The sequence below is a fragment of the Centruroides sculpturatus genome, unplaced genomic scaffold (genome assembly GCF_000671375.1).
Source record: "Centruroides sculpturatus isolate CEXI.00-Female unplaced genomic scaffold, Cexi_2.0 scaffold236, whole genome shotgun sequence".
Classification (NCBI taxonomy): Eukaryota; Metazoa; Arthropoda; class Arachnida; order Scorpiones; family Buthidae; genus Centruroides; species Centruroides sculpturatus.
In genome coordinates, this window is record NW_019384403.1 from 389,172 (window position 1) to 415,174 (window position 26,003).

At 37.5% G+C, this 26,003-nt stretch overlaps 2 protein-coding genes and 1 long non-coding RNA gene across 3 annotated transcripts; 2 read left to right on the forward strand and 1 right to left on the reverse strand.

The window, feature by feature from the left end:
• Positions 1 to 1,602: 1,602 nt before the first annotated feature.
• On the forward strand, positions 1,603 to 2,026 carry LOC111618706. Its single transcript, XR_002755618.1, has 2 exons — positions 1,603 to 1,690; positions 1,765 to 2,026. It is a non-coding gene; the product is annotated as an uncharacterized LOC111618706 (long non-coding RNA).
• A 12,340-nt stretch (positions 2,027 to 14,366) lies between these two features.
• On the reverse strand, positions 14,367 to 15,628 carry LOC111618707. The gene is made up of 3 exons (XM_023360278.1): positions 15,540 to 15,628; positions 14,922 to 15,011; positions 14,367 to 14,830 (listed from the first exon to the last, which is right to left on the reverse strand). The coding sequence occupies exons 1-3, from the start codon at positions 15,601 to 15,603 to the stop codon at positions 14,676 to 14,678; spliced, it is 309 nt and encodes a 102-aa protein (XP_023216046.1). The 5' UTR covers positions 15,604 to 15,628; the 3' UTR covers positions 14,367 to 14,675.
• A 1,110-nt stretch (positions 15,629 to 16,738) lies between these two features.
• Positions 16,739 to 17,411, forward strand: LOC111618715. The gene is made up of 3 exons (XM_023360284.1): positions 16,739 to 16,848; positions 17,052 to 17,141; positions 17,222 to 17,411. The coding sequence occupies exons 1-3, from the start codon at positions 16,773 to 16,775 to the stop codon at positions 17,374 to 17,376; spliced, it is 321 nt and encodes a 106-aa protein (XP_023216052.1). The 5' UTR covers positions 16,739 to 16,772; the 3' UTR covers positions 17,377 to 17,411.
• Positions 17,412 to 26,003: the final 8,592 nt, after the last annotated feature.

Here is a 26,003-nt window from a genome sequence, read left to right on the forward strand (position 1 = left end):
TTTCTATTATTTTAAATATCAATATATCAAAATCTTGTCATTCTTTTCCATATTTATTATTTCAGTATATTACGTATAAAACAAAATACAATTTTAATAAACAGAGTGAATTTTAATAAATGCAGAAAAACAAGTCAAATTAATTCATCTAATTCTTAAAAACTGACTGATCTTTTGCGGGTTATCAATTCATCTACAGGACTGTCTGCAAACACTTTGGCATTTATCCAGGCGTAAATGTGGTCTTTCCAGCATTGCACAAGTATACGCACAGGGTATGATAATTTCAATGAGACTTTATAGTAAAATAAATTAATTCTTTCGAGAACAAACATGCATAAATAATGGGGAAGTCTCGCTGCAATACGTAAATGTAAGAACAAAAGTGCAAAATAAAAATGTGATCTTCATAAAAATAATGTTCATTGCCACAGAAGAACCATGTAAATTAAACATGTTCCTTTGTTGAAAGAATTGATTTATCCTTCTGTAAATATCACATTGGAACTAATGCTTTGTGGGCTAGGCATATATTCATGCATCGTGCAATACTGAAAAGACCTTTTTTGAGCCTGGATAAATGTTATTTTGATTGTTTATTATTTATTTTATCATTATACAGATGCATACTGTTTTTCTAAGTAGCAAGCAACCAAGTAAGCAAACCAATAGTCTAGTTCGTTTAATGTGAAATAAAGTACGTGCGCGTTGCGGCCCATCAGTGGACAAGCGGTTTCGTTCCCTGAACACTAGGTGTTCGGTTCGATAGGACGGGCTGGCCACGTGGAGATTTCCGGGTTTTCTCCACGTCTGTAACGCCTGAATAGGGGCCCCCTAAGCAGATCGCGTTGCCGTAACTTAGTAAAGAAACAAACATGCGCGTTGCCTGGTAAAGGGGTTTTAGTTTTTTTATAATTTGGCCCACCAATGGCCTAGTGGAAGAAACCACTGAACACTGGTAGTTACATAGCCGGATGTTCAAGCGGTGGCAGCCTGCCACTTTAGGAGGCCCAGGTGGTTCGATAACCCCTAAGAACTTTTCAGGATGGCCTTTTCCGATATGTCCGGCTCCAGCTCTCACCACCCGGCCGTCCCATTGAAGACCTGGTCGAACCCATAATGGGCTTGCAAAAAACGGCTGTCTTAGTGTCCACAGGGCAAAAAGAGACAAAAATTAACGTAAAAAAACACTAGTGGCTAGTCTTAGGTTGGGGCAGATTACGTGGAGTTTCCGGGTTTTCTTCAAGGGTTTGAAATCTAAATAGGAGCCAGTTTCCTAGAAAAAGTCCTCCCACGAAGCATTTCTTTCTGCCTTACTCCATTACTCTACTCTTTCTAATAATCCTATAAGATTTGGAAAAAAATAAAATATTTATTAAATAAATACAAGAAAAATGATTCCAAGTATAATAAAGTTCGAATTTAACAGATAAGAAGTAAGTAAATCAGCAATTTTGAAATATTTGAATGAAATATAAAACTTCTTTTGTTGAAGTTCGTGCTTCACCATCTGATAACAATTATTTGTTTTTGCATTTTTAGGAATTTCTCTGTATATATTTACGTGCTTAAATGTTATATATATATATATAAATTGTGGAATTAAAACATCGGTTACAATTCTTCAACATGAACTCGATTCTTCGCATGGTCTTGTTTGTTCTCGTTCTTATTCTTCTAACAATTCATTGTGAGTAATTACAAAGTTGTGTTTTTTCTTATTGTTGTTGTTGTAAGTATTTATATATATATAATAATGTTTAGGTTCAAAAGTGGAAGTGAAATATCTACATGTCTGCAATGCTGATCTGAACGCCGAACATTGTCATAAAACATGTGTAGATCAGAACTATACTTTTGGAAATTGTGTGGCATATTCGGCTGAAACGACTGATCTTATATGCGTGTGTAGCAGAACGAGAAATTGGGGCTGTTAATTAATTTAAATTCTTGTAAGAGCGTAGCTCAAGAGATAAATATAAATATCTGTAAGTTAGTTAATAAACTGTTCGATGCACTTAACAGAGTTTTGTATCAATAATTTTTAATGTATTAGTTATACTCATATTCATGGGGTAAATAGTGTTGTTTGTTTTATTAAGTTATGGCAACGCAACACTTGGACGATATGCCTGGGGGAAACGTCTTCCAGGAGGTCTTTTTTTAAGAGTAACTGGCCCCTATTTAGGCATTATAGATGTGGAGAAAATCCAGAAAAATCCACGCGGGTAGCCCGTCCTGGCGAGGCGCGAACCCACAACTGAACTCCCAGTGTTCAGGAAACGGAACCGATTGGCAACTGGTGGGCCGAGAGAACAGATAGATACACTACCTAAGTGAGAAGAGCGCTATGAACTACTAAATAGTCTAGGCAGAGCGTTAGCGAAGCCTTCTTCTATGTGGTTTCCCCCCAGGTAGGGAACCGAGCCTGGACGTGGCAGGGGGGCCAGGCGGTGAGAGACGACGGGTATTGGGTCCCGAAAGACTCGTCTTGGTCTCGATCGTTAGTGGAGTCTTATGACTCGAGCCGAAGGTTGCAGATGTGTCAGAACATCATGGGCTTTGGGTCTGTATACCAAGCCTTTTACTAGCTTGCTGTCCGATCGTCGTCTTTGGCGGGAGGCGACTCTGGCGGGGTTTCGAACATCTCCCTAAACTGGAACCTATCTCCGTTGGAGCGGACGGCTATAAGAGCTGCTAATTGGCATTGTGTCATGCAGGCTCACACTAAAACAGAAGGGAGACTGGCACGGTCGAGGCACGGGGCTATCCCTAATAGTATCGACAACGAGAGGGCCAAAACGAGCCCTCAGTAAGTCCGGAGCTGGGGGATGGTCGCTGTAGCCGTCGCAAATATGGTTCCTAAGGAGGACTTGTTTTCGGACGAGATATGCAGAGTGTAGTCGATCGGGCTTGTCCGATGGAAGTTGGCTGTATAGCTGATGGAAGCTGGTAGCCCTGCCGACGGAAGCGTAGGCACCCGTTGGCCTGCGGTGTGATGGCACTCGATAGGGGCGCTGCCGAAACGTGGTAGGGATCCTTCGCTTTGGCGAACGGTCCCGAGTCCCCCTACTCGCGACGGTTAAATCGTCTGCTTGTAGCGAGATGCACATTGTACCTTGGGCTGATGGGTTTTGTCCCTGATATTACACATTGGAGCACACAGTGGACGCTGAAACTTCTGGATTCAAATCTCTCATCGGTACAGTAACTGGAGGCCATGGATCTGACAATCCGAACCCTCTGGGATCTGAGACACACAAAGCGAACTCCTGCATCCACCCGGTGGCACGGGGCCGATGTTTCACGATAAGGGCGATTAAATGCAGTCGACTTAGCCCTAGCCCGTGGTAACACAGACCACGTAAAGCTCCTTCTGTCCGGTAAAAGAAGAACCAGCGTCCCAAGAGGAAGACCGGGCTTTGCACACCCAGGTGCTGGCTTGGGGCCGCGGCCTGCATGCCGAAGCCAGTGAGGCGAACTCGGAGGACTAGAAACGGGAAGAGCGTTTCCTAGTAGGAATGATGGGGCGGCCCAAGCCGAGCAACCAGCCGGACTGGGGTAACCTTGGGTAGGAGGCCATTTAAATGGGTAGCTGTCCCGGCAGCGGGCTAAGCAGTGACGACCCGGCAAAAAGGAGGCCAAAACGAGCCCTCAGTGAGTCCGAAGTCAGAGCTGGCTCTTAAACGCATTGATTCCCGAACGGATTCAGGGCACCCGTGAAAGGTCGGGATCACCCTAATCCCCTTTTTTTCTCTTTTTTATTATGATAGCAAAAGTAAAAAGTGTAAGAGAATGTGTTAAGGGTGCGTCTAGTGCGGACGTTACGCCTGATTACTCGAGCGATCATGTTGACAAAGTGATGGAGGGAGTAAGTGTGGAAGGCGGCGATACAACGAGCTCCAAGCCACAAGAGAGGCGGACCCTGCGCTCGGGCAAGGCCGCCGATCATCAACCACACGTGCCCAAAGGTGACGGGCAACCGGATACAGTCAAAGTATCGATCTCTTTAGGGAGCAGCGGGTCCGAGTCGGACTCGGCTAGTTCCGGTTCTGGGGATGTTTTCGACTCCGCCTCCTCTGGTGAGGAGAGTGAGTGGAAACCCGCGCCTAAGAACTCCAAAGCCAGAAGAAAACAAAGAGGGCAAAGGTGGCTAAGGCCAAGGCGGGAAAATCCGAAGGCGCCAAACCAAAGAATAAACCCACCAACGCTGCAGCGACCGTGGCGGAGGGGAAACCCTCTACCAAAAACAAAGGCGGGTCAGGGGTATAACCCAAGAAGAACCCTACCTAACAATGTTAAAAAATACCTAAATCTAGAAAGATCAGGCACTAAACTTACCGAAAATAATCGCAAAAGTTAGAGCAAAATTCAGAAAACACTCGAAACAATCGCATACCAACAAAGCAACAGACAATTGTCGAAATTCTATTGTTGCGTGGCGACTCAGTTTAATGCTAAAAATCTCGATTTTTTGACAGAATTTCGATTTCGGGGGGTTTCTGAGTCTGTCTTTCTACAGAAACGGACCATTCTGCTTTTTGTCCGTAGTCTTTCACTCACGCCCACAGAGACCAGGTGTAATCCATTTTCTTAGAGTTAGGATGTTCGAAGGCGTTCATAAACTATGTCGATTTGAATAGGATTCGACTTAAATCGAGCAATGGTAGAATCTTCTGGAACTGTTATTCTATAATTTGAACCCATTGTACATCTATAAATGCCCATTGCCTGGCCTTCCTTAATCTCGAGAACGCAGTTAGATACACGAAAGTAGAGATCATATATGAAAAGATTAAGAGTATATATGAACGTCCTATGCAAGGCGGAAGTTACGTTATTTCCATTCAAATCATTTCCCCCGAAAGGAGAGATGACAGGCACGCCTGTATTGCTGACAGGAAAAGTATGATGTACGGGGGCGAGACACTACAGTAGTAATTTGAGGTGGACAGCATATATTTTAAATTAAATTAAAAGTATAATTAAAAATTGCCGCCCGGCATTGTAAGCGTGTCACAATAAATAATTGCTGGTTATTTCTTTAATTGCAACTTTAAGAATTTTGAAAATAAATGGTTTATAAAGAAATAATATCGTTTTTTCGTTTCTGTGTTTAAATATTTCTCGAACGAAAACTTACGATATTTCACACGAACAAAACTTACAGGTTTTTGGTGTTTTTGCTTAACACGACAAACACGCAAACTTTAATTAATTAAAATCACGAAACATCATCAGCATTAAAATCTAATAACTTTGCTACGTTAAAATTACCGCGATTTAAACACTCATTTGATTTGTATATGGAAAAAAAGGTAAAGTATAAAACGTTTTTACTATTCTGACAGCCACTACAACAGGTACACTAGATATTTACTGGTAAAAAACAATAAATATTCCAATGAACATTCTTGATTGAGTGCAATACGGTTGGACATAGGCATATGCTATCCTGTGGCAGATGTTTTTACAGATGCCACTTGTAGATCGCCAGAAGATTTTTCCGAAACAATCCGGCAGCTTTAACACACGTTTTAAGGCGTCATAATCGCATGGGGGTATGAACTTCGACGACAGAAAAAGACAAAAGGTCTCACTGAGATTCGAACTAGGATCGCTGGATTCAAAGTCCAGAGTACTTACCGTTACACCACGAGACCTCCGGATGAGCTGCTTCTCGAAAGCCTGTTTAAAAGGCAATCGCGTGCCAACAGACGTTACTCTGTTCGTTTGTCACATGCAACGGAAATTTGAGTGTTGCAAAAATGCAATACCATTAAAAAAACGTTTCGTTTAATTCCCTCAGAACAATATGATCTGTAATTGATCACCTTATTGTTGTTACATATCTTTTCGTACTTACGGAACATTACTTTTTTTTTCCTGTCATGTAAATAGCTAATTTCATTATTATTCTCTTCTTCGTGAATAAATTCAATATTTTCATTCAGAGTATTCGCATAACTTTCAATGTTCTGTGCTGTATTAATATTAGAATCATATAAAATTAATATGTCGTCTACATATCTAGCTTAGAAGACAATATCTTTGAATTTTAAGGTTTTTTCATCAATTGACACCATAAAAATTTCCGCAAGTTTCGGGCCTTCTACCGATCTCATTGCTATTCCATTCTTTTGGCGGTAGTAATCTGTGGAAATTGCGAAATAGTTATTTTAAAAAGTAAATTTTATAAAATCTATAATACGATTAGATAAATTAAATTTACTTAAGTTTTCAACAATAAAATTCCAGTGTATTGATAGGTACATTGACTTTACGTCCGGACTTATAAATCGGAAAGAATCCTGGATTTGGCCTTGTAATAATCGATCTGTATTTTTTAATGCTATATTTGGAATACGGTATGCACTGTAAATAGTTTTTAATATAATTCTCAGAATTATACATTACAGAATATTTAAAGTCTACTAATGGTCTATAGATGTTTCCTTCTTTATGAGTTTTAAGTCTGATATTAAGTTGATAAGTACGTATTTTATTAAAATCTCCCATTTTCTTATATTCTTGAGTCGTAAGATCTTTTCTTATGGATTTTTATTAATTTATTTAATTTTTTTTTTTTCATTTCTTCTATTGGGTTGCTGGGGAGAAATTCGTATTCTTCTGTAGATACTATTTGTTTTTTCTTTAGTTGTAATTCTGAGTTGTTGATTATTACAAGTGCGTGAGATTTGTCTGCTATAATAATAAATATACATTTACCTTTAAAAAATTACAATTAATTAAACTATTTATTTTATTATTTATGTTAATTGCGTTTTTTTTTCTACTATGCAATCTTTGTATAGACCTTTTTCTTTGAATTTCTGAAAGTTTCTACTAAAGTTTAATCTTAGTTGCATTTTGTCTTCTTGTATTCTCGGAATTGGTTGAATAGCACTTTGTATTTTCGCTACTACTTCGATTGATTTCGAAAAAATGGGTAAATTCATATTGTATCCATACAATAATAAACGGAAATAATCACTTGGTATATCAATATTTGTTAAATTTATAATTAATTTATTTAGACATTGCTCTTTTTCTGTATTTGACGGATAATCGTGGACCAGAATGCACGCTCTCGTATCTACAAGAAGGGTCTACGTTGAGTCTGGCGCCTTAGATCGCTCGGCCATTCTGACCTGTTCTGTCATCACGATTGATGGCTAATAAATGGTGAATGTTCAAGCAGTTTTATGACAGGCCGACGTTAAACTATCTAAACTATGATTCAATTGCAATTGTTTAGTTTACGGAATTTCGAAAGAAGTTATAACATGTTTTGTCTCTTACAAGGAATAAAATGTCCTTCAACTGAGTGATGACGTCGACGTTAAATTACAAATCGTTTTTCCATTTTGACACCAGAGTATTGGAATCAGAGGTGGGTGGTCCCGATTAACTGTACATGAATTTCTAATGCAAGACAGAAGTCATTTTATTTCAATTCAAAACTCTTTTCCTGAAAGAAGTTAAATAGATGAAAGGCCCGAATCTATTGCTAACAGGGGCGAGACAGTACATTACTAATTTGAGATTGAGAGCATGTATTTTAAATTAAATAAATTTAAGATATGGTGAAAAATTGCATGGTGTATGTGTAAATTTGCATCTTTATTTTCAGTTTGTTAAATATTTTATAAAGATTTGCAAACTTAGGAACAATTTTAAAAAGTTGTTAAAAAATTGAATTGTGTTTTTTTGTTCTTTCTTTGTTTATTGTTTGTGTTTTATATATGTATTTTTCACACTTGGAAAAGGCCAATAGTACAGTACACCAGAAAAATTCTCAAAAAATAAAATTACAAAGACTTTATAATTTCATTTATTGACAACTTTTCTGCTATTAAGTTAGAGAATTATTCTTAACAAAGTACTCGCAGAGACACACTTCAGTTTAATAATCTCTGTTTTATAGCATTTTATTTCGTGCTTTTGTATCGATAGAAATTCGCAAGTTTTTAAAATGACTTTTTATATTTCTCTTTCGTTATGAATGGCGTACATTTTCTTCTGCTTTGACTTTCGGTTTAATTGCGAGAAAGATTATTTCAACTTTAATTATAAATTTGTCCAGAAATAAAATGTGCAGATATAATATTTAAACTGATACACGTAATCAATCGATATAAATTCAAATGTTTTATTAAGTATAAGTTTATATACACGTTTAATTGTTCAACATAATTATAATTGTAGCTTAGACATATGCTAACTGCAATAGTTCCCTTTTGTTTTCATTCGGGTGTCCAGTGTTGACACGCACGTTGTAGGCGAAAATCCATTATTTTCTGGTTAGAATTTCATTCTCGGTTGAAAGATTTCAAACGACCGAAGACGGTGCTAAGTTGTCACCGTCGACTTTAATTAACTGAAGTGGAAGAACACGTCCCTCGTAAGCGATGACGAAGGACATGTATCATTCCAAAAATTCCCAGCAGGAAAGGGAAGACGCCGAACCGAAATTAAAAGTCACATCCGGTCATTAGGTCAAAGCCAGGTAAAAGTCCACATCCGAGTAAAAATGTCACAATCGGGAACAAAAGTCACATCCGTGTAAAAATGTCACAATCGGGAATAAAAGTCACATTTAATAAGAAGACCTCGGAGATTTATTTCTTCCAGAAGAAGAAGATCTTCTTCCACCAAGGCTTCTTTCTCCTCTTTTTCAGGATCGATTTACACTCCCCCTTCGACTCCTTCCTCGCGTGCCTCTCTCTGCTCCGACCATTCCGGAACTTCTGGATATCTCTGTTCCAGGTAGTCGATGACAGACGAGGTGCTCTCATCGGGAATGGTTACAATCACCCGTTTCTTGTCGGGTTCCTCCGCACCCTCCAGCACTTTTTTCGGACGCACGCGAATCACTCGAATCGAAGAGGAAGACGTTCCTGATGTCGAGGAGCTTTCCTCCGCACTCTGTCCTCCAGAGGTATTCCAATTCTTTAGAGCCTTAAAATTATCCATTCTGCAAACAATAAAAACCGAGTATTAAATATTGTAGAACGAACGTTAAATTAAGAGAATATTAAAAAATTTTAATATTAATACGACAGAAAATGATCGTTTTAAGTATAAGAAAAATTGTAATCATGAATGAATATAAAGTTGTAATGGAATATTCGTTGTGGGAAAATTATCGCTGCTAATTGTGATTTAGTACCTAACAATGTTAAAAAATACCTAAATCTATAACGATCAGGCACTAAACTTACCTAAAATAATCGCAAAATATGCAGCAAAACTCTCCGAAAATACTCGAAACAATCGCATTCGAACAAAGCAACATACAATTGTCGAAATTCTATTGTTGCGTGGTGTCTCAGTTTAACGCTAAAAATATCGATATTTTGACAGAATTTCGATTTCAAAGTGTCTTTCTATATTAAATTGAGCAATTATAGAATCTTTTGGAACTGTTGTTTCTATATTGTTAAACCCATTGTAGATCTATAAATGCCCACTGTCCAGTCCTTCCTCAAAATGAAAACTTTAATATTTCGGAAAATTAATATAAAAATTTGTAATTGTCACTTTTATTTCCCTGTAAGGTTAGATTCTATTAGAACATATTGCACTTAGATGGCTGCACTCAAAGAACTGTTTAGGTTGTCTGTAGGAGCCGACATCTTCGGAAGTAGTACTGTTGTATCTCCAGGAAGCGCGAATAAACAGTAAATTGACGAAGAAAGAGATTCATACGTTCTTAATGACATAGGAGTGTACAAGACAACCGATAATCGCTTTAATCGTCATGATTAAACAATAAACAACAGCACTTATAATAGCTTAGAGATTCATTATGTACTTTTTAAAGTATTGTTTTTATCCTAATAAATTATTTTCTAAAATTATTGTAAATGCATATTTAAGAAAATACAGCATTTTGTGTTTGTCTAGTTATGTTTGAAAATGATGTCTAAATCTGTCTAAATCTGCATTCTTTTACACACAGCAGATAAATGAGCGCTGCTGCAAAATTCTGCAGTTTAACGCCGAGAAGTGTCGCGCCGCAACCGCCCAACTGAAGGTGGAAGTTTGCGGAGCGGGAGATTGATATCATCCTGCTCCAAGAGCCGTACCTAGTACATGGAAAAGTCGGTGGCCTCTCATTACACTGAAGCGTTTTTGCCCAAGAAGGTGACCACTGTCATGCTGCAGTTATTCTCACACGCAGGAATGTCGATGCGTATGCCTTCTACGTCTCTCGGCTTGTGGTGGCTGTAGAAATACGGTCGCCTACTTGCTCGTGGGCTGTGGTCTCCGCTTATCGTCCGCCAAGACTAAATCTGGGTGACCTTCTGAGTGAACTCGAAAGGGTTGTCCTGCCTCTCAGTTGGGTTGTCTTGGCTGGTTACTTCAACTCCAAGCACTCGCTGTGGGGATCCCCTGTGGACGGTTTCGACAGGAACATGATGAAGGAGTCGGTGGAAGTGTGGGACTGGCTTATCCTGAACGATCCGTTTGGGATTGCTACCTACTCTTCATCTCCGGGCGAAAGCTGGATCGACCTTACCATCGTTAATGGAGCTATGCTGAGACTGACCTCGCAATAGGAAACGGTCGATGCGGAAAGCTATAGCGATCATCGCTTCATCTCTTTTGAGGTGATGTGTGGCTCGTTTGCCTGGCCGAGCTGCCGTTACAAGCTGACCGCCGGAAACCGCGACTGATTCAGCAAATGCCTCGTTGAAAAGACAGCCGATATCGTTGCCAAAGTCTCTAAGGTTGAGAGTGTCGAGGACCTGGAGGAAGTTGTGGCCTTTCTTACCGATGCGTTCAGAGAAGCAGGAGACTTCACACTTGCGCTGCTGCGGCCCAACAACCACCGGTCAGTTCCCTGGTGGACCCAGGAGTTAAGTGTCCTACGGAAGCGTGTGAGGGCGTTTCGCCCACGCTTTCAACGATGCAGGGACGATGACCTTCGGGCTACCAGGAAACTGGAGTGCAATAGGGCCAATGCTGATTACAAGTACAAAGTGAACGATGCAAAAAAGACCTCATGGCTCAGATTCTGTCAGGAAATCAGTGGCGAGAACCCGTTCTGTCTTCCCTACAAGCTAGTGGTGGGCAAAGTCAAGCGTAGTTTGGTCTGGGGGGCCATGAAAAGACCTGATGGTACCCTAACCTCCACACAGGAGGAATCGATACAGGTGCTGCTCCGCTCGCATTTTCCATGCGATGAGCGGTCCGATGATACCGAAGAACAGAGGCGTCTTCGAAGTGACGCGGAGCTGCCCGTTCTTGAAGCCGAGTTACCCGTGCCGGTGTCCAAATCTGAAGTTGTTCGCGTTGTGAGCAGTCTAAGGAAGAGGAAGGCACCTGGCGTTGATTGGATCACGGCCGAAATGGTACAAGTTCTGCAACATGAACGTCCTGGCCTGCTCCGTGCTTTGTATCAGAAGTGTCTGCTCCTGGGTCACTTCCCAGTGCAGTGGAAACGGGCACGACTTGTGTTTATTCACAAGAATAGGCGTCCGAAGAACGAACCGAAGTCGTATCGACCGATCAGTCTCTTGCCAGTTCTAGGGAAGGTTCTAGATAAAATCCTTAGCGACAGAGTGTTTTACCACTTAAAGCGGAAAGGGCTGTTACACCCACACCAATTTGGGTTTCGGCCGGACTTGTCTACATGCCAAGCGCTACATCGTGCGGTCTCTCTGGTTCGCCAGAACCGCCGGCAGGGCCTCCACACGTCGCTCGTTTTGATGGACGTCGCGGGGGCTTTTGACAATGTCTGGTGGCCATCCATAGTGGGTGAACTGAGGAAAGCGAACCTGCCGACCACCCTTGTATCGCTTACCAGAAGTTTCCTGAGCGACCGCGAGGTAATCTATCAAACACCAAGTGCAAGTCATACGAAGATACTGGAGAGGAGTTGTCCCCAAGGATCCTGTATCGGCCCCTTACTTTGGAATGTTCTAGCGAACACGGCACTGCGACTAGTCCTTCTGGACGACGTCCAGTTGCAGGCATATGCAGACGATCTGTTGCTAGTAGTTGCAGGCTACAGCCGTAGCGACATGGAGAGTCGCGGCAACGAAGCAATAGAACGACTCGTTCGCTGGGGGGAGCTGCACAAGCTCTCGTTCAGCCCCGAGAAATCGGAGGCCCTGAAGGTGGCCCGGACTAGAGTGTTGGCCCGCCGACCAATATACCGGATCCGGGGGAACCCTATCAGAAGAGTAAATGAGCTCAAGTACCTCGGTGTTACCATAAATCAGACATTATGCTGGACGCCCCATTTGAGGAACGTCCGTGAAAAGACGAACCTCATGATAGCAGGACTGTCGAGACTAGCGAGGCAGGATTACGGCTTAAGCGGCGAAGCGCTTCGAACCATCTACAAGATGTGTGTTGAGCGTGTCGTCTGCTATGCCTGTGGTGTTTGGTGGAAAGATTCCACCAATGTTAAACAGAGCAGGACGCTGCTCTCGATACAGAGGCCCGCTGCTTTGCGGGTCATAAGGGCATACAGATCTGTGTCAACGGAGGCGGCCCTGGTCTTGGCCGGGCTGCTCCCGCTGCCCTTGGTTGTTAGCCAAGAGGCTGCCTTCTACCGAAACACAGTAGAAGGGATAGAGGCTTTGCATTGTAATCAGAAGTACCCAGTCAGGCTCAGACATAGAGTGGATGTCTTTAAGGTCCATCCGGCCCAACGGATTGGACTAGACTGGGAGGTCGGTGAACCGACTGGTACGGGTGTTGAAATATATACCGATGGCTCATAAGACGGCAGCTTAGTAGGTGCCGCGTATGTCGTCTACTGCGACGGAGTTGAAGTGTACGAACAGTCAGTCAGACTGAATGAGGAAGCGTCTGTGTTCCAGGCAGAACTGGTGGCCTTGGTGGGGGCGTCCCAGTGGATCCTATTACATCCGGGTCCGGAGCCGGTCACAGTTTACTCTGATAGCCAATCGTCGCTACAGGCTTTGAAAGACGGGTACCATCGCGATTCGCTGGTACATGAAATCAGAGGCATGGTGTTGAGGGCGAGGCTCGAGCGACACGTCGCCCTGTGGTGGGTCCGAGGCCACATCGGGATCCTGGGCAACGAGCGTGCCGATCAGCTGGCAAAGGTGAAAGCCAGCAGCTCATTTATAACGAGGACGGTGGAACCCTCGGCTGCTTATATTAAAGGCACATTGCTTAAAAGATCAATGACCAATTGGCAAGAGTGCTGGAATCATAGTACAGTAGTTAGGCCAGCCTACGCCTTCGTGCCTGTAGTTGACCTCTCTCCGGTGTGTTGCAATTAGCACACAACCCAGATACTGACCGGCCATGGAAGGTTTCTCATTTTATGTCCAGATTCGGACATGGAGATGGTAGCTGCTCCTGTGGGTGTCCTCGCGGTGACGCGAGACACTATGTACTTGACTGTCCTCTTACAAGGGACTTCCGCCGAAGGGCTGACCAAGTCGACTGGTCCCAGCCACCTAAACAAGTACTTCGAACGCTAGCAGCTAGTAAAGGAAACTTAAAGAAACTAAAGGAATTGATGGAAATAGTCATAAATTTATGATCTACTTGCCTAGTGAACGCGCTAGGCTGGGCCCCCTTTTCTTGTAGGGCAGGGGACCTCGCTGTTCGATATCTACTAAAGCAATCTATATTGCAACTGAGTGCCTAATCAATTAGTCAGTGGAACAAAGTGCGGCACATGCCGCACAACTTTTAAAGCTATGTCACGTTAGAGAGCTGGGTCTAGTGACCGCGAAAGCTCTCGCAGGGCCTGGCTTTGTAAGGCGGCAGGAACGCCCTCAGTCGAAGACAACGGAAAGACATAGTCTCTTAACCCTGTGGTGCCAATTCGGCGGGGCAGGGAAAGAGATCCCTATCGGGAAACGCCCTTAAGAGACTATGTGGTTTATAGAATTGCTTTTGTTCTGAAATTTTGATGGGTTGATTTTGATTAAACATTGCCATCTTTCATTAATTGCGATAAAGAATCCAAGAATGTGATAAAACTGGGGGTCCATGACTTCGTTTTCGAGATTCGGAAAAGTTCATGTTACAATGTCTATGCCCACTGACACGATTGAGCGAGCATAACTGTATTTAGGGGGAAAATATAAAAAAGCATGCTCCTAAAGGAAAATTGGCGCGATAAACGATTAAAACACAAGAACAAAACAATCGCGTGCAGCGAAGGATCGCCTCCTCCGTGTCCATAGGTGCAAGGATTGCCTCTTTCTCTTCGTCAAAAAGCAAATATTGCTTTTTTCGTATACAAATACCTTCCGTTATTTAGGTATATAAAAAAATAGATTTACAAATAAAATCGCTTATTGATGATAAATCATAAGACAATTCTTTCATATTCATATTATTTTACCATTTATTAGTGACTAAAGGAGATTTGCATACTAATGAAATGGATGCGCTTGTTTATTTTCGCATAAATCATTAAATCATGGCAGAATATTTGATAATGCAGGAAACATGACGACTTCAACGTTTTCAGAGTAAGCCTACGCTTTGATTTTATAATTGTCAATGCTGAAAACGCTGCTTCACATAAACATGCAGTAGAAAACGTTACTCAAATTCAATTACGTGACTCACGGTTTAAGAATTTTGTCTGTGTATTGAAAAGCAAATTTTTGTTATTCTCATGTAAATATTCTTTTAATTTTCTTATAAATGGTTTTTTTTCTTTGTATTCAGCCAATATTAACACCATGTGGAATGAGGAGTTCACACTTTTGATAGCCATACAATACTGGATAGTCACATCTGTTGTTGCAGCACATTTCTACAAGAGTTGGTCCTTCTCCTCTATTGAAGAATTCGTCATCATATGGACGATATTCGTTCACTGCAATTTGAATAAAGATTATATATTGAGTAAGACTCTATTATATCTGAAAATAAACTGAATTTTTATATAGAAAAATTAATTAATTTACATCTCCATTGTCTAAGTTTTGGAATGCATGCTTGAACCAACCAGACATACAGTGCGTGTCCACATGCTTGAACTTTACCCACTCGACTTTCTAAATAAATACATAAATATTAAGAAAGTTAAGGTGCAAATCGTTAATAGAAATTAGTATATTGTATAATATATTGTACAATCTTATATCATAGTGTAAATTTGGTAGGCACATTGTGTCAAACGGGAGTTGAAAAGCAACACCCTATACATCCTGTTCTCACCCACCAAAACATTCTTAGTCCTTCAAATTGATCCTGCAATCGTCACACAATGCAGAATCTACTACAGGTACACTAAATAGATTCTGAATTGTGTGGGAGAGTCACCAACGCTCAAGCCTGAAATGCCTATTGTATCTTGATCGATTGGAAGTTGAAGAGCAAGGGCCTCCATACCTGGTTCTCATCCACCTGAAAACCTTTAGTCAATTTTCTGACCTTCAGATGGATCTTGCAGTCATCACATAATGCAGAATAAAGGATAATGTATGGTACAAAAATTACACATAAATTTAATGTAATCATAGTTTTACATAAGGTTAATTGAATTTAGATTTTCTTTATATTAAATTTAAGAAATATCTCACCGTTTGGAACAATCAAAAGCGAAGAAAACAATAGAAAAATGATCATATACCGTGAAGTCACCATTATGTTTTTCTGTACTAAACCTTTGAATGTTTAATGGTTCATAAGGAAACTTTTATATATAATCGACATTATTTAAATTACACGTGACGTTCTACAAATTAAATTTTCATATAAATGTGTACAGTTAAAATTTCAGTAGCAGCTTGTGAAATTTATAGAATTTAATATTTAAAGTATAATTAAATTTCTACAGAATGGCAAACTGAGTATCAGTTACAATTAATATAAATGAAAAAAGTGCATTCTTTGTAATTTAATATCATAAACTGTTAAGGCAAAGCAACACGTGTTAAGGCCCACAACGTGGGCAACACATATTGCCCACGTGTTAAGGCAAAGCAACACGTGGGCAATATGCTAGGGAAGTGCCTCCTTGGGGATTTTCTATTGGAAACTGGCCCCTAATTAAGTGTTAATAACTTACATACAATTCTGTTTTAGGTACTGTACCTCAGTTTAGCGTCATTCAATTTAGTGTCAATTTCAGAGGCAATTGAAGTTCGAATGTAAACATTATTGTCGAGCCATAAAAATTATCAATATTTTTGTGGGTTTACACAAAATCGTTAAATCGAAGAATTCATTTGTACAGTAGACCCCCCTATAACACTGTTGATAATTCCGTGTTATATGAATTCCATGTTGTACGAGTCACTTATACTTTACAAATACGTGAGCCGTTCACTACAGTGTTATAGGGGGTCTACTGTAATTATATTGTATTGAAATCTTGTAATGTAAATGAACTGTTAAGAATTTATAATCATCATTTTAACGAAGTTCATTAATTACACACGTCAATACGTCAGTTTTTCTTGATATAACGCTGTTTCAAACGTGTCAATTTAGGCTAGAAATTTCATTTAAATCTGTAATTTTATAACCATAAATCTGTAAAATTTAATAAAATTAAATGAATTTTATGCTAGAATTATAAAATTTCGCTAGAAACCACAATAGTCACGAATACGAATTTCGTTTAAACATTCGTGTCTATAAAACTTTATGTAATTCTAAAAATAATTTTTATATTTATTTTATATATAAAAATATTATATTACGCAAATAAATTAAACATAATACAAAATTAGAAATCTATTTTACATTATACTATATAAGCTTGTATTTATAAGCACATTTGCAATGAAGAGTGTTCACGAGCATTAGAAATGAATGGGAAAATGATAAATTCACGAAAAATTATCTTCTTTCTTCTTGTTTGTACGGTCTTCATTGAACCATACGGTAAGAAATCTTTACTGAAATAAAAATTACATGTTTACTTAGAAATAATTCTTTATATATCAAATTGCTCTTGTGTTGCGCTGCCTTTATTCCATCAATTCACTCCTATAAGAAATTATTTTAGTTATAAAATGCTATAGATTGGATTAATTTAAATAATATATACCATAATATTTACATATTTGTTTCGTGTTTCCTTACAGCATGCCAAGTTGGTAAAGTTCAAGCATGTGGACACGCATTGTACACATGGTTAGTTCAAGCCTGTCTTCCAAAAATTAGAGGATGGAATCGTAAGTAAATTTCACTATCGAATCACAACGTGATTTTAATTGTGGTACTATAAAATATCTACAACTTTATTTTATTTCAGTTACAGCTTATCGTCCATATTATGAAGGATTCTTCGATAGAGGAGAAGGACCAACTCTTGTAGAAATGTGCTGCAACAACAGATGTGACTATCCAGTATTGTATGGTTATCAAAAGTGTGAACTCCTCATTCCACACGGTGTTAACGTTGGTTAAACGAGTAAAAATATGAAAAAATTTCTTTGTATTAAATTGAGAATAAAACTAAATTGTAAATTAATAAAAATTTTATTGATGTAAAAACTTTTATTAAATTTAAACTATTCATTTCTTTATAATATAGAAAATTTAACTGTAATGTGGATATGTTTTTTTTTTAAACGCGTTCAGCCCTGGAGCAATAAGAGGGCCTCTCTTAAGAAAGCCTATTATGGTTTCAGTCAGGCCCACAATGGGGCGTGTTGGGGAAGCCGGATGGATAGGGACAAGACTCAACATACCCGAAATAATCCTGGGGATTTTTTGATTCCGGGTCGTCCAGGCTGCTATCTTAAACTTCAAACGGAGTAATTTAATTAATTATTTTTCCTATTGTATTATGTATACAACGAGAAATATATAATGGTTTAATGCAAAGAGGAATTCATTGACGATTTTAATATATATACCTTGGAATACAAGCTAGAAACAATTATTAGGACCATCCAAAGATTGGCTTGGTTAGTTTTCTTTGTATACGGCAACGCGAGAAATGGGCGAGTTAGCCCGTTCGCGTAACTTTAACCCACTATCAACTACTACTGTTGAGTGATTTTATCTACTCGGTCACTGGTAGTCACTTGAAATTTAAATTTGACGATTATAATACTTTAACGAGCAACGCAAGATGGGGAAAATGAGCACCATAAACTCGTCGAAAACTTGTAAAGAACGTTTTGCAATATTTTCTACACTTATAATAGTTGTGAAACATAACGTGAAAGAACTGCAAAGTACCCTTCCACTGCACTTATACCAACATTTTTCCAATCCACTAAACACGCTTTAAGGTTGTTTCATTGAAATCCCGACTGGTAGCATAATTTTTTCATGGCATCGATCAGCTAAAACGGTGACTACCAAGCATTAATATTAGTCTATAAAACAGAAATAAGTCACACAATAATATATCACGTAAATACCGAACTCGAAAAACAGTATTTTCTGAACTATTGACCAAAAATCCGCGAACAACAAGAGCATTGTGAGCAGGTGCATTATCATGGTGCAAAATTCACGACTTTTTACGCCAAAAATCTGGTCGTTTTCTACGAATTGATTTATGCAAACGACGCAAAAAACTCAAATAATATTCTTTGTCGACAGTTTGGCCAGCCAGAGAAAATTTCGGATGCACAATATTACGACAATCGAAGAAAAAAGTCAACGCAAGATGGGTAACGTGAGGTTTTCCCTGGGTTTTTTTTTTTTCATTTTTATCGAAAAAGCGATCAGTTTCCTGTAGAAAATCTTCCTTAGCATATGACCCACGTTTTGCGTTGCCCTGTCACATTATACTTAAACTTTACACTTTTTTAAATTTATCGTTACTTATACACTTTTATATAAATTTGAAGTTGATTATAAAACGGATTTGAAAGATAGTTCCGTATTTATTTTGAAACAATTGCTAGTTTTTAATATTTTCATTGTGGCTTTGTATGGTGTGATACGGTAAAACAACACACGGATGATCTGCCAGGGAAATGCCTACCGGAGGAAGTTTCAATAGAAAATTAACCATCATTTAGGTGTGAGGCACCTGAGAAAACTCAATACGTCTACGTCGTTGGTCAGGTCAGAACCCACGACCAACCTATGTGTTCAGAAGTTTCATAAACTCGGAAACTAGTGGGTTGAGTTCTTTTTAAAATTAGCTTTTATTAATGTATTTATAACACAGATATACACAATTACATAACTCAATACAGATTATCAAGTTTTCTCTGAAACTATATTGAGAACTTCAATATTATGCGTATCAAGTGTATTATTTATCTTAGATATTTAAAGACCTGTGTATGGCGCACATGCATCTAAAGCCTGAGTTGTTACTATTTGGAATGCACAGTCCGAACCAATACTCCATTGAATCACACGTCGTACCACAGTTTTCGTCTGTAAAATTTTCATCGCACGAACCAATATACTTGATATATAATTCACTATCGTCGTCACCTAAAAGGAACATAAAAGTTAAAAATATTAATACGAATTTAATTCACACAATAATTATAAAGTTTATTGTGTTATATTGGGCAATCTGCTGAAAGGATGTCTCCCTGAAAAACCTTAGTGGAATCTGCCTCCTATTTAACGAACACCGAAACCTCCGCGTGGCTAGACTGTTAGCGAGAGACGAACCCAACACCAACTATTCACTGGTTTTATCCGCTCTGCCATTGGAGTGTCACACCATTCATTCAATGCTCAATATTTTATGGGTGCATGTAACAATACAATTTGTTTATTCCTATTATAACGGAAACTCAATTTCGTGGGCATTTTGTACACTACTTGCCACTTTTTGAAAGTGGAAAATCCTACATGCCGGTTGACTGAGCCAAGATATTTGGCATCAAAGTTTGAACAATAAAGATATTCTTTACCTTACATTTCCTTTGTAAGTACGTAATAAGAAAACCTTGAAATTTACTACGACTTATTTACTTATACTCCTACTTATAAGATATTGATGCCACTGAATTTTGGAAGAGAAATGAAAAGTGATGCGAACGTATAACAGAGGTTGGGTCATACTACGAGTAGATTAAACTTAATGAAAACGTTAGTCTTATATTAAAACAGTCATTTTAAACTAAAAGTTATTATAGAACATCATCTCCCTCTCTATAAATAAATTTAACTCATCACTCTCACATATCGAATCACGCCCAGTCGTTCACTCTGTGATGAGCGTGAAAAATGCCCATTACACTTTCTAACAGTATTCACACTAACTGGCGTAAGAATGTACAAAGTATGAAAAGTAAACGAAAAATTACACTTAAATACTGAATGTAAAAACCGATCGATGTATGACTGTTGTCACTTATGCAGTTACTTATTTAATTATATAATAGAAGTTCTACTTCTTAAGTGACGAAAAAGTTATTTATAACAAAACATTTAAAATAATTTAAATGAAAAATTCAAAAAGTGCTGAAATTAAGTAAAGAAAAATTTTAAAACAAATCTAAAATAATATCGACGTGTGATATGGATTCAAACTCGCATCCNTGGCGTAAGAATGTACAAAGTATGAAAAGTAAACGAAAAATTACACTTAAATACTGAATGTAAAAACCGATCGATGTATGACTGTTGTCACTTATGCAGTAATTTATTTAATTATATAATAAAAGTTCTATTTCTTAATTTTTAAGTAACAATAATAAGTGGCCCTCGTATTTCAACCATGATTTGAAGTAGGTTAATGCGTTAGCAGAAGGCACTGGAACTCTGGGTTAGGGTGTTGTCGATTAAAAAAAAACGAAAATTTTCAGACTATTGTCTATCACCTTCTGAAAATGAGCTCGTGCCCCTTTTATCAACACCCATCCGCTCTGTATCCGCAGTTGGTTCGGCCAGGACGGAACATCGTGGATCTGACCGAACTCACGATGGGCTTCATAAAGCGTTCTATTTGATCCCATAGAACAAAAAACCACACATAAGTAACGAAAAAGTTATTATAACAAAACATTTAAAATAATTTAAATGAAAAAATTCAAAAAGTGCTGAAATTAAGTAAAGAAAATTTTTAAAACAAATCTAAAATAATATCGACGTGTGATATGGATTCAAACTCGCATCCCCATGATTAAATATAAAATTTTAGATTTCTGTAATCTATTACGAAGGTCCTACATAGTTGCATGGACATAATTGTTCATTGCAGTAGGAAATCAGTATCGTTTCTCACTCCTTCATCCATTTTAATCGATTCCGTTAAAAGTCAGGTCAATCTGTAATGGGCATAATTTGTGATAAATCATAATATGCTAATGTCTCCTATTGAAAAATTAATTATTCAAATGGAAATGTAAATAATCTATTAATGATTATTTTATTTTCCATATAAAACCTAATTGTCATCTCGATAAAGGAACGACCACGACCAAACGGTTCATCTTCCTTAGCATATGACCCACGTTTTGCGTTGCCCTGTCACATTATACTTAAACTTTACACTTTTTTAAATTTATCGTTACTTATACACTTTTATATAAATTTGAAGTTGATTATAAAACGGATTTGAAAGATAGTTCCGTATTTATTTTGAAACAATTGCTAGTTTTTAATATTTTCATTGTGGCTTTGTATGGTGTGATACGGTAAAACAACACACGGATGATCTGCCAGGGAAATGCCTACCGGAGGAAGTTTCAATAGAAAATTAACCATCATTTAGGTGTGAGGCACCTGAGAAAACTCAATACGTCTACGTCGTTGGTCAGGTCAGAACCCACGACCAACCTATGTGTTCAGAAGTTTCATAAACTCGGAAACTAGTGGGTTGAGTTCTTTTTAAAATTAGCTTTTATTAATGTATTTATAACACAGATATACACAATTACATAACTCAATACAGATTATCAAGTTTTCTCTGAAACTATATTGAGAACTTCAATATTATGCGTATCAAGTGTATTATTTATCTTAGATATTTAAAGACCTGTGTATGGCGCACATGCATCTAAAGCCTGAGTTGTTACTATTTGGAATGCACAGTCCGAACCAATACTCCATTGAATCACACGTCGTACCACAGTTTTCGTCTGTAAAATTTTCATCGCACGAACCAATATACTTGATATATAATTCACTATCGTCGTCACCTAAAAGGAACATAAAAGTTAAAAATATTAATACGAATTTAATTCACACAATAATTATAAAGTTTATCGTGTTATATTGGGCAATCTGCTGAAAGGATGTCTCACTGAAAAACCTTAGTGGAATCTGCCTCCTATTTAACGAACACCGAAACCTCCGCGTGGCTAGACTGTTAGCGAGAGACGAACCCAACACCAACTATTCACTGGTTTTATCCGCTCTGCCATTGGAGTGTCACACCATTCATTCAATGCTCAATATTTTATGGGTGCATGTAACAGTACAATTTGTTTATTCCTATTATAACGGAAACTCAATTTCGTGAGCATTTTGTACACTACTTGCCACTTTTTGAAAGTGGAAAATCCTACATGCCGGTTGACTGAGCCNAGTAAGCCTTATTGAAAGATCTTTTTCCTATGAGCAAATATCAGATAAATCGTAGTTTTAGGATGCAATTTATTGTATTTATTGTGGCATCGTATATTTTTAATCATATTATAATTCATTTTATTTAAATATGTATATGCTCTCCACCTCAAATTAGTAGTGTCTTTTCTCTGTTTGTCTTTAACAATAGTCTTTCTAATCATTTACCTAAGTAGGGTGATTATTAATGATGATTTTAGTCGTTATTAGCATTTACAATTTATTTATTTTTTTATAAAATTCATTCCTAAACTCAAAATTAAAATTTTGGCCATTTTATAATAGTTAAAATTGTAAAAAAAATTTAATAAAATGTGATTAATGAGAATGTTTGTTTGTTTGTTCGCTATACACTACCAGGCATTTCGACCGATTGCTACGAAACTCGGTAGCAACATTTACATGAATCTAACTTAGATAATGTCGTACATCGCAATCCAAAATATTTATGAATTTATGTAAATCAATTAATTACTCTCTACATTCTGTTTGCTGATTTACACGTACAGCCATCTATTGGAAAAAATTTAACAAAATCATAAATTAAATACATTTCTTAGAAAAAACTATTATATTTTTAAATATATATATATATATTACATTTAGTTAATTACTACGACAGGTAGCATATAGCATTTGCCACTCAAATTTTTTTCAATTCTAAACGATAGTTTCTTAATAAGATCTTTGTAATAGCCGAAAGGATAAAGCCATCGAACACCGGCAGTTAGATAGCAGTGAGTTCGGGCATGGCCAACGTGGAGTTTTCCGGGTTTTCTTCACTTTAGTAACACCTAAATAGGGTTCAGCTTTTCATAAAAGTCTTCTTGGAATGCATCACCTTTGGCATATCGCTTACGTGTTGCGTTGCCGTAACCAAATAAAACAAACTAATTCTAGAGAGCGATTATTTATCGTAATAATGTCGGGCTGCAACTTTTCGTCAGATTATTCTCAATTATTTTAGTGGCGGTTTTGACCCTGTACGTCATACTTTTCCTGTTAACAATAAAATTATATCAGTAGTCTAGCTAACTCCATTCGGTTGAAAGTTTTCAATTGAAGTACGTGACTTCCGATCCAAACCGAAAGTTCACATATAGTTAATCCTGCATTTCCTGCCCTAAGCTTTTCATATTTGGTCTTGATTTTCATCTAATTAACTGATTTGTCGCGATTAAGAAAAGACGTACAGTCAAAGGGATGACAGTGAAAATTTAAAGGTCTACAATTTTTTTCAAATTGTAGCCCAATAATTTTTCTATGTATGCGATATTTACAAGAACATTCTTCCCATGTAGTTTATACAATCTGTTGCATAGGTTTAAACATTTTATTATTACATAAAAGGAATTTTTATCGCATTTTTACAATATATTGCTTCTTAGAGTTAACATTAGACGATATTATATCTGAAAATTTAAGATATAATTTCAATTCCTGTGTACTTGAACATTGAATTTGTGCCATTTCGTACTATCCGAGTATCGCGATAAACGAAATATTGGCCGAAATAACCAAACACTTTATACGGTTTTAATTTTTGTTACATTATACTATTTATATATAACTACAAAAAAATCTTACGTGAGGTTCATCATACCGACTGATCCAATCATTATAAAATTCTTTATTCCTCTACTGTACGCAATTTAAACAATTTTTAAATTGTGTTAAATTAGTCACTCGGTGTGATAACCCTTACGTAAGATAACCTTTGTAGTTATATAAACCAAATACTATACTCTAATAGAAGAGTTAGAAGTACAAAATACTTTAATACAGTACAGTAGACCCCTATAAAACGGGTTCATATAATACAGATTCGTATATAACGGCGAAAAAATGGCGATCGTATTTGTATAAACAAGCTAAAAGAAACTCTTATAATGCGGTAAAACGTCATCCCCGATTCGTGTCGCGACAGGATTGGTCGAATATAGACCAATAGCGGATATTGCACAGACCGTTGAGTTTAAATAAGCAGCGGACCTACTAAAACCATTTATTATTTAATTAACGGCCATAAAAATTAAATTTATATTAATGATGTCTCCAAAGTTCAGCGAATTTTTGACAGAAAAATAACTTATAGGGAAACACGCGCCCGCCGTTCGATGCGCCACTCCGCGACGAAAACAAGCTTAAGCAATGGCGTCGTCGAACGGTGCACACTCGGTAAGTAATCCTACAATTTTTTGTTTATAGCATAGTTTATATGGATTATTCCTAAAAAGTTATACGTGTTTTGGAAATGTTAAGTCAAATTAGTCTAGAATCGATTAATTTTATGGAAGAAAACCTTTCAAACAGCCGTAGTCTCTAAACTGCATACGTGCCGGGCTGTGATTGTCTCATGTACGGTATTTAACTGACTCGTAAAACATGGAATTCATATAACACGGAACGTATCTACCGTGTTATACGGGGGTCTACTGTATTTACCTAAATTACAGTGTGTGCAAACCTGCCAAACAAGAAAACTATTCAGTGCGGTGCCAAAAAGTGCCACAGATGGAATGTTAGTAATATTTACCATTTGTATGCAATATATACAAGAGATATTTTTTTATGCAGCGGCAAAATTAATATTATCATTTAAACTATAATCCACAACCACAGTGCATTTATCTTATAGTAAATTATATTACAGGCAGACACAGTGAACACTGTCTAACTATGAAGAGTGAATGGTGATTGAAATTAATGAATAATTATTTAGATATAAAATTCGTGTAATTTGTCTTTAGTTTTAGTCTTTTGTCTTCTAGTTTCCATTTATGTATTTTAAAACAGCTTATTGGGCTGCAATTTGAAAAAGCTCTTGACCTATGAATTGCCACTAACGTCTGCCTGTCTTTCCTTACTGTCGATAACGGAGTTAAACAGACGAAAGACGTGACCAGATATGGAACACTTGGAGACTGGAGAATTATGTACATACTTCCGATGAAAACTTAACGTTTCTGTATTTCAATTGCAATTTTTTTCCCGGATAGGTGTTGGGTAAACGATTAGTAAGACTGTATTGTTAAAGGAAAAGTATGATGTAGAGGGTCCAGGCACTACTAATTTGATGTGGAGAGCATATATAGATATATTCTTTAAATTAAATAAATAAAAAATATGATTAAAAATTGCTGATGTCACAATAAATACAGTATTTACTTCTTAAAAGTAGGATTTCTCTACTATTTGCGCTTAGGAAAAAGATCTTTGAATAATGCCTGGCTCCTACTATTTTTCCACTGTTTTACTTATCTTTCGCTTCTTTTTCTTCTTTTAATTCACATTCTTTCTGTTTTTCTCCTTCATTTAAATTCTACTTTAAACTAAATCTTCTACATAAAAGTCATATACCTTTTATTTATGAAGATTTCGTTGTCATCAAATTAATTTAATAAAATTTTAAACTTTATACAATTCTTTTAAAGTAATTTCATATAAACAGATCCTTTGCAAATAAAAAATAAAATTATAATGTTATAATCGTTGAAATAAAATATACTTCCGTATTCCTTACCTATATCAATGCA

Excerpts from the sequence above, each read along its gene's own strand:
- LOC111618715 (XM_023360284.1), top strand. The coding sequence starts at position 16,773 with ATGAATGGGAAAATGATAAATTCACGAAAAATTATCTTCTTTCTTCTT. Across the intron at positions 16,849-17,051 it reads GGTCTTCATTGAACCATACG|CATGCCAAGTTGGTAAAGTT; the intron begins GTAAGAAATCTT and ends GTTTCCTTACAG. Across the intron at positions 17,142-17,221 it reads AAAAATTAGAGGATGGAATC|TTACAGCTTATCGTCCATAT; the intron begins GTAAGTAAATTT and ends ATTTTATTTCAG.
- LOC111618707 (XM_023360278.1), bottom strand. The coding sequence starts at position 15,603 with ATGGTGACTTCACGGTATATGATCATTTTTCTATTGTTTTCTTCGCTT. Across the intron at positions 15,012-15,539 it reads GCTTTTGATTGTTCCAAACG|AAAGTCGAGTGGGTAAAGTT; the intron begins GTGAGATATTTC and ends GTATTTATTTAG. Across the intron at positions 14,831-14,921 it reads AAAACTTAGACAATGGAGAT|TGAACGAATATCGTCCATAT; the intron begins GTAAATTAATTA and ends TTCAAATTGCAG.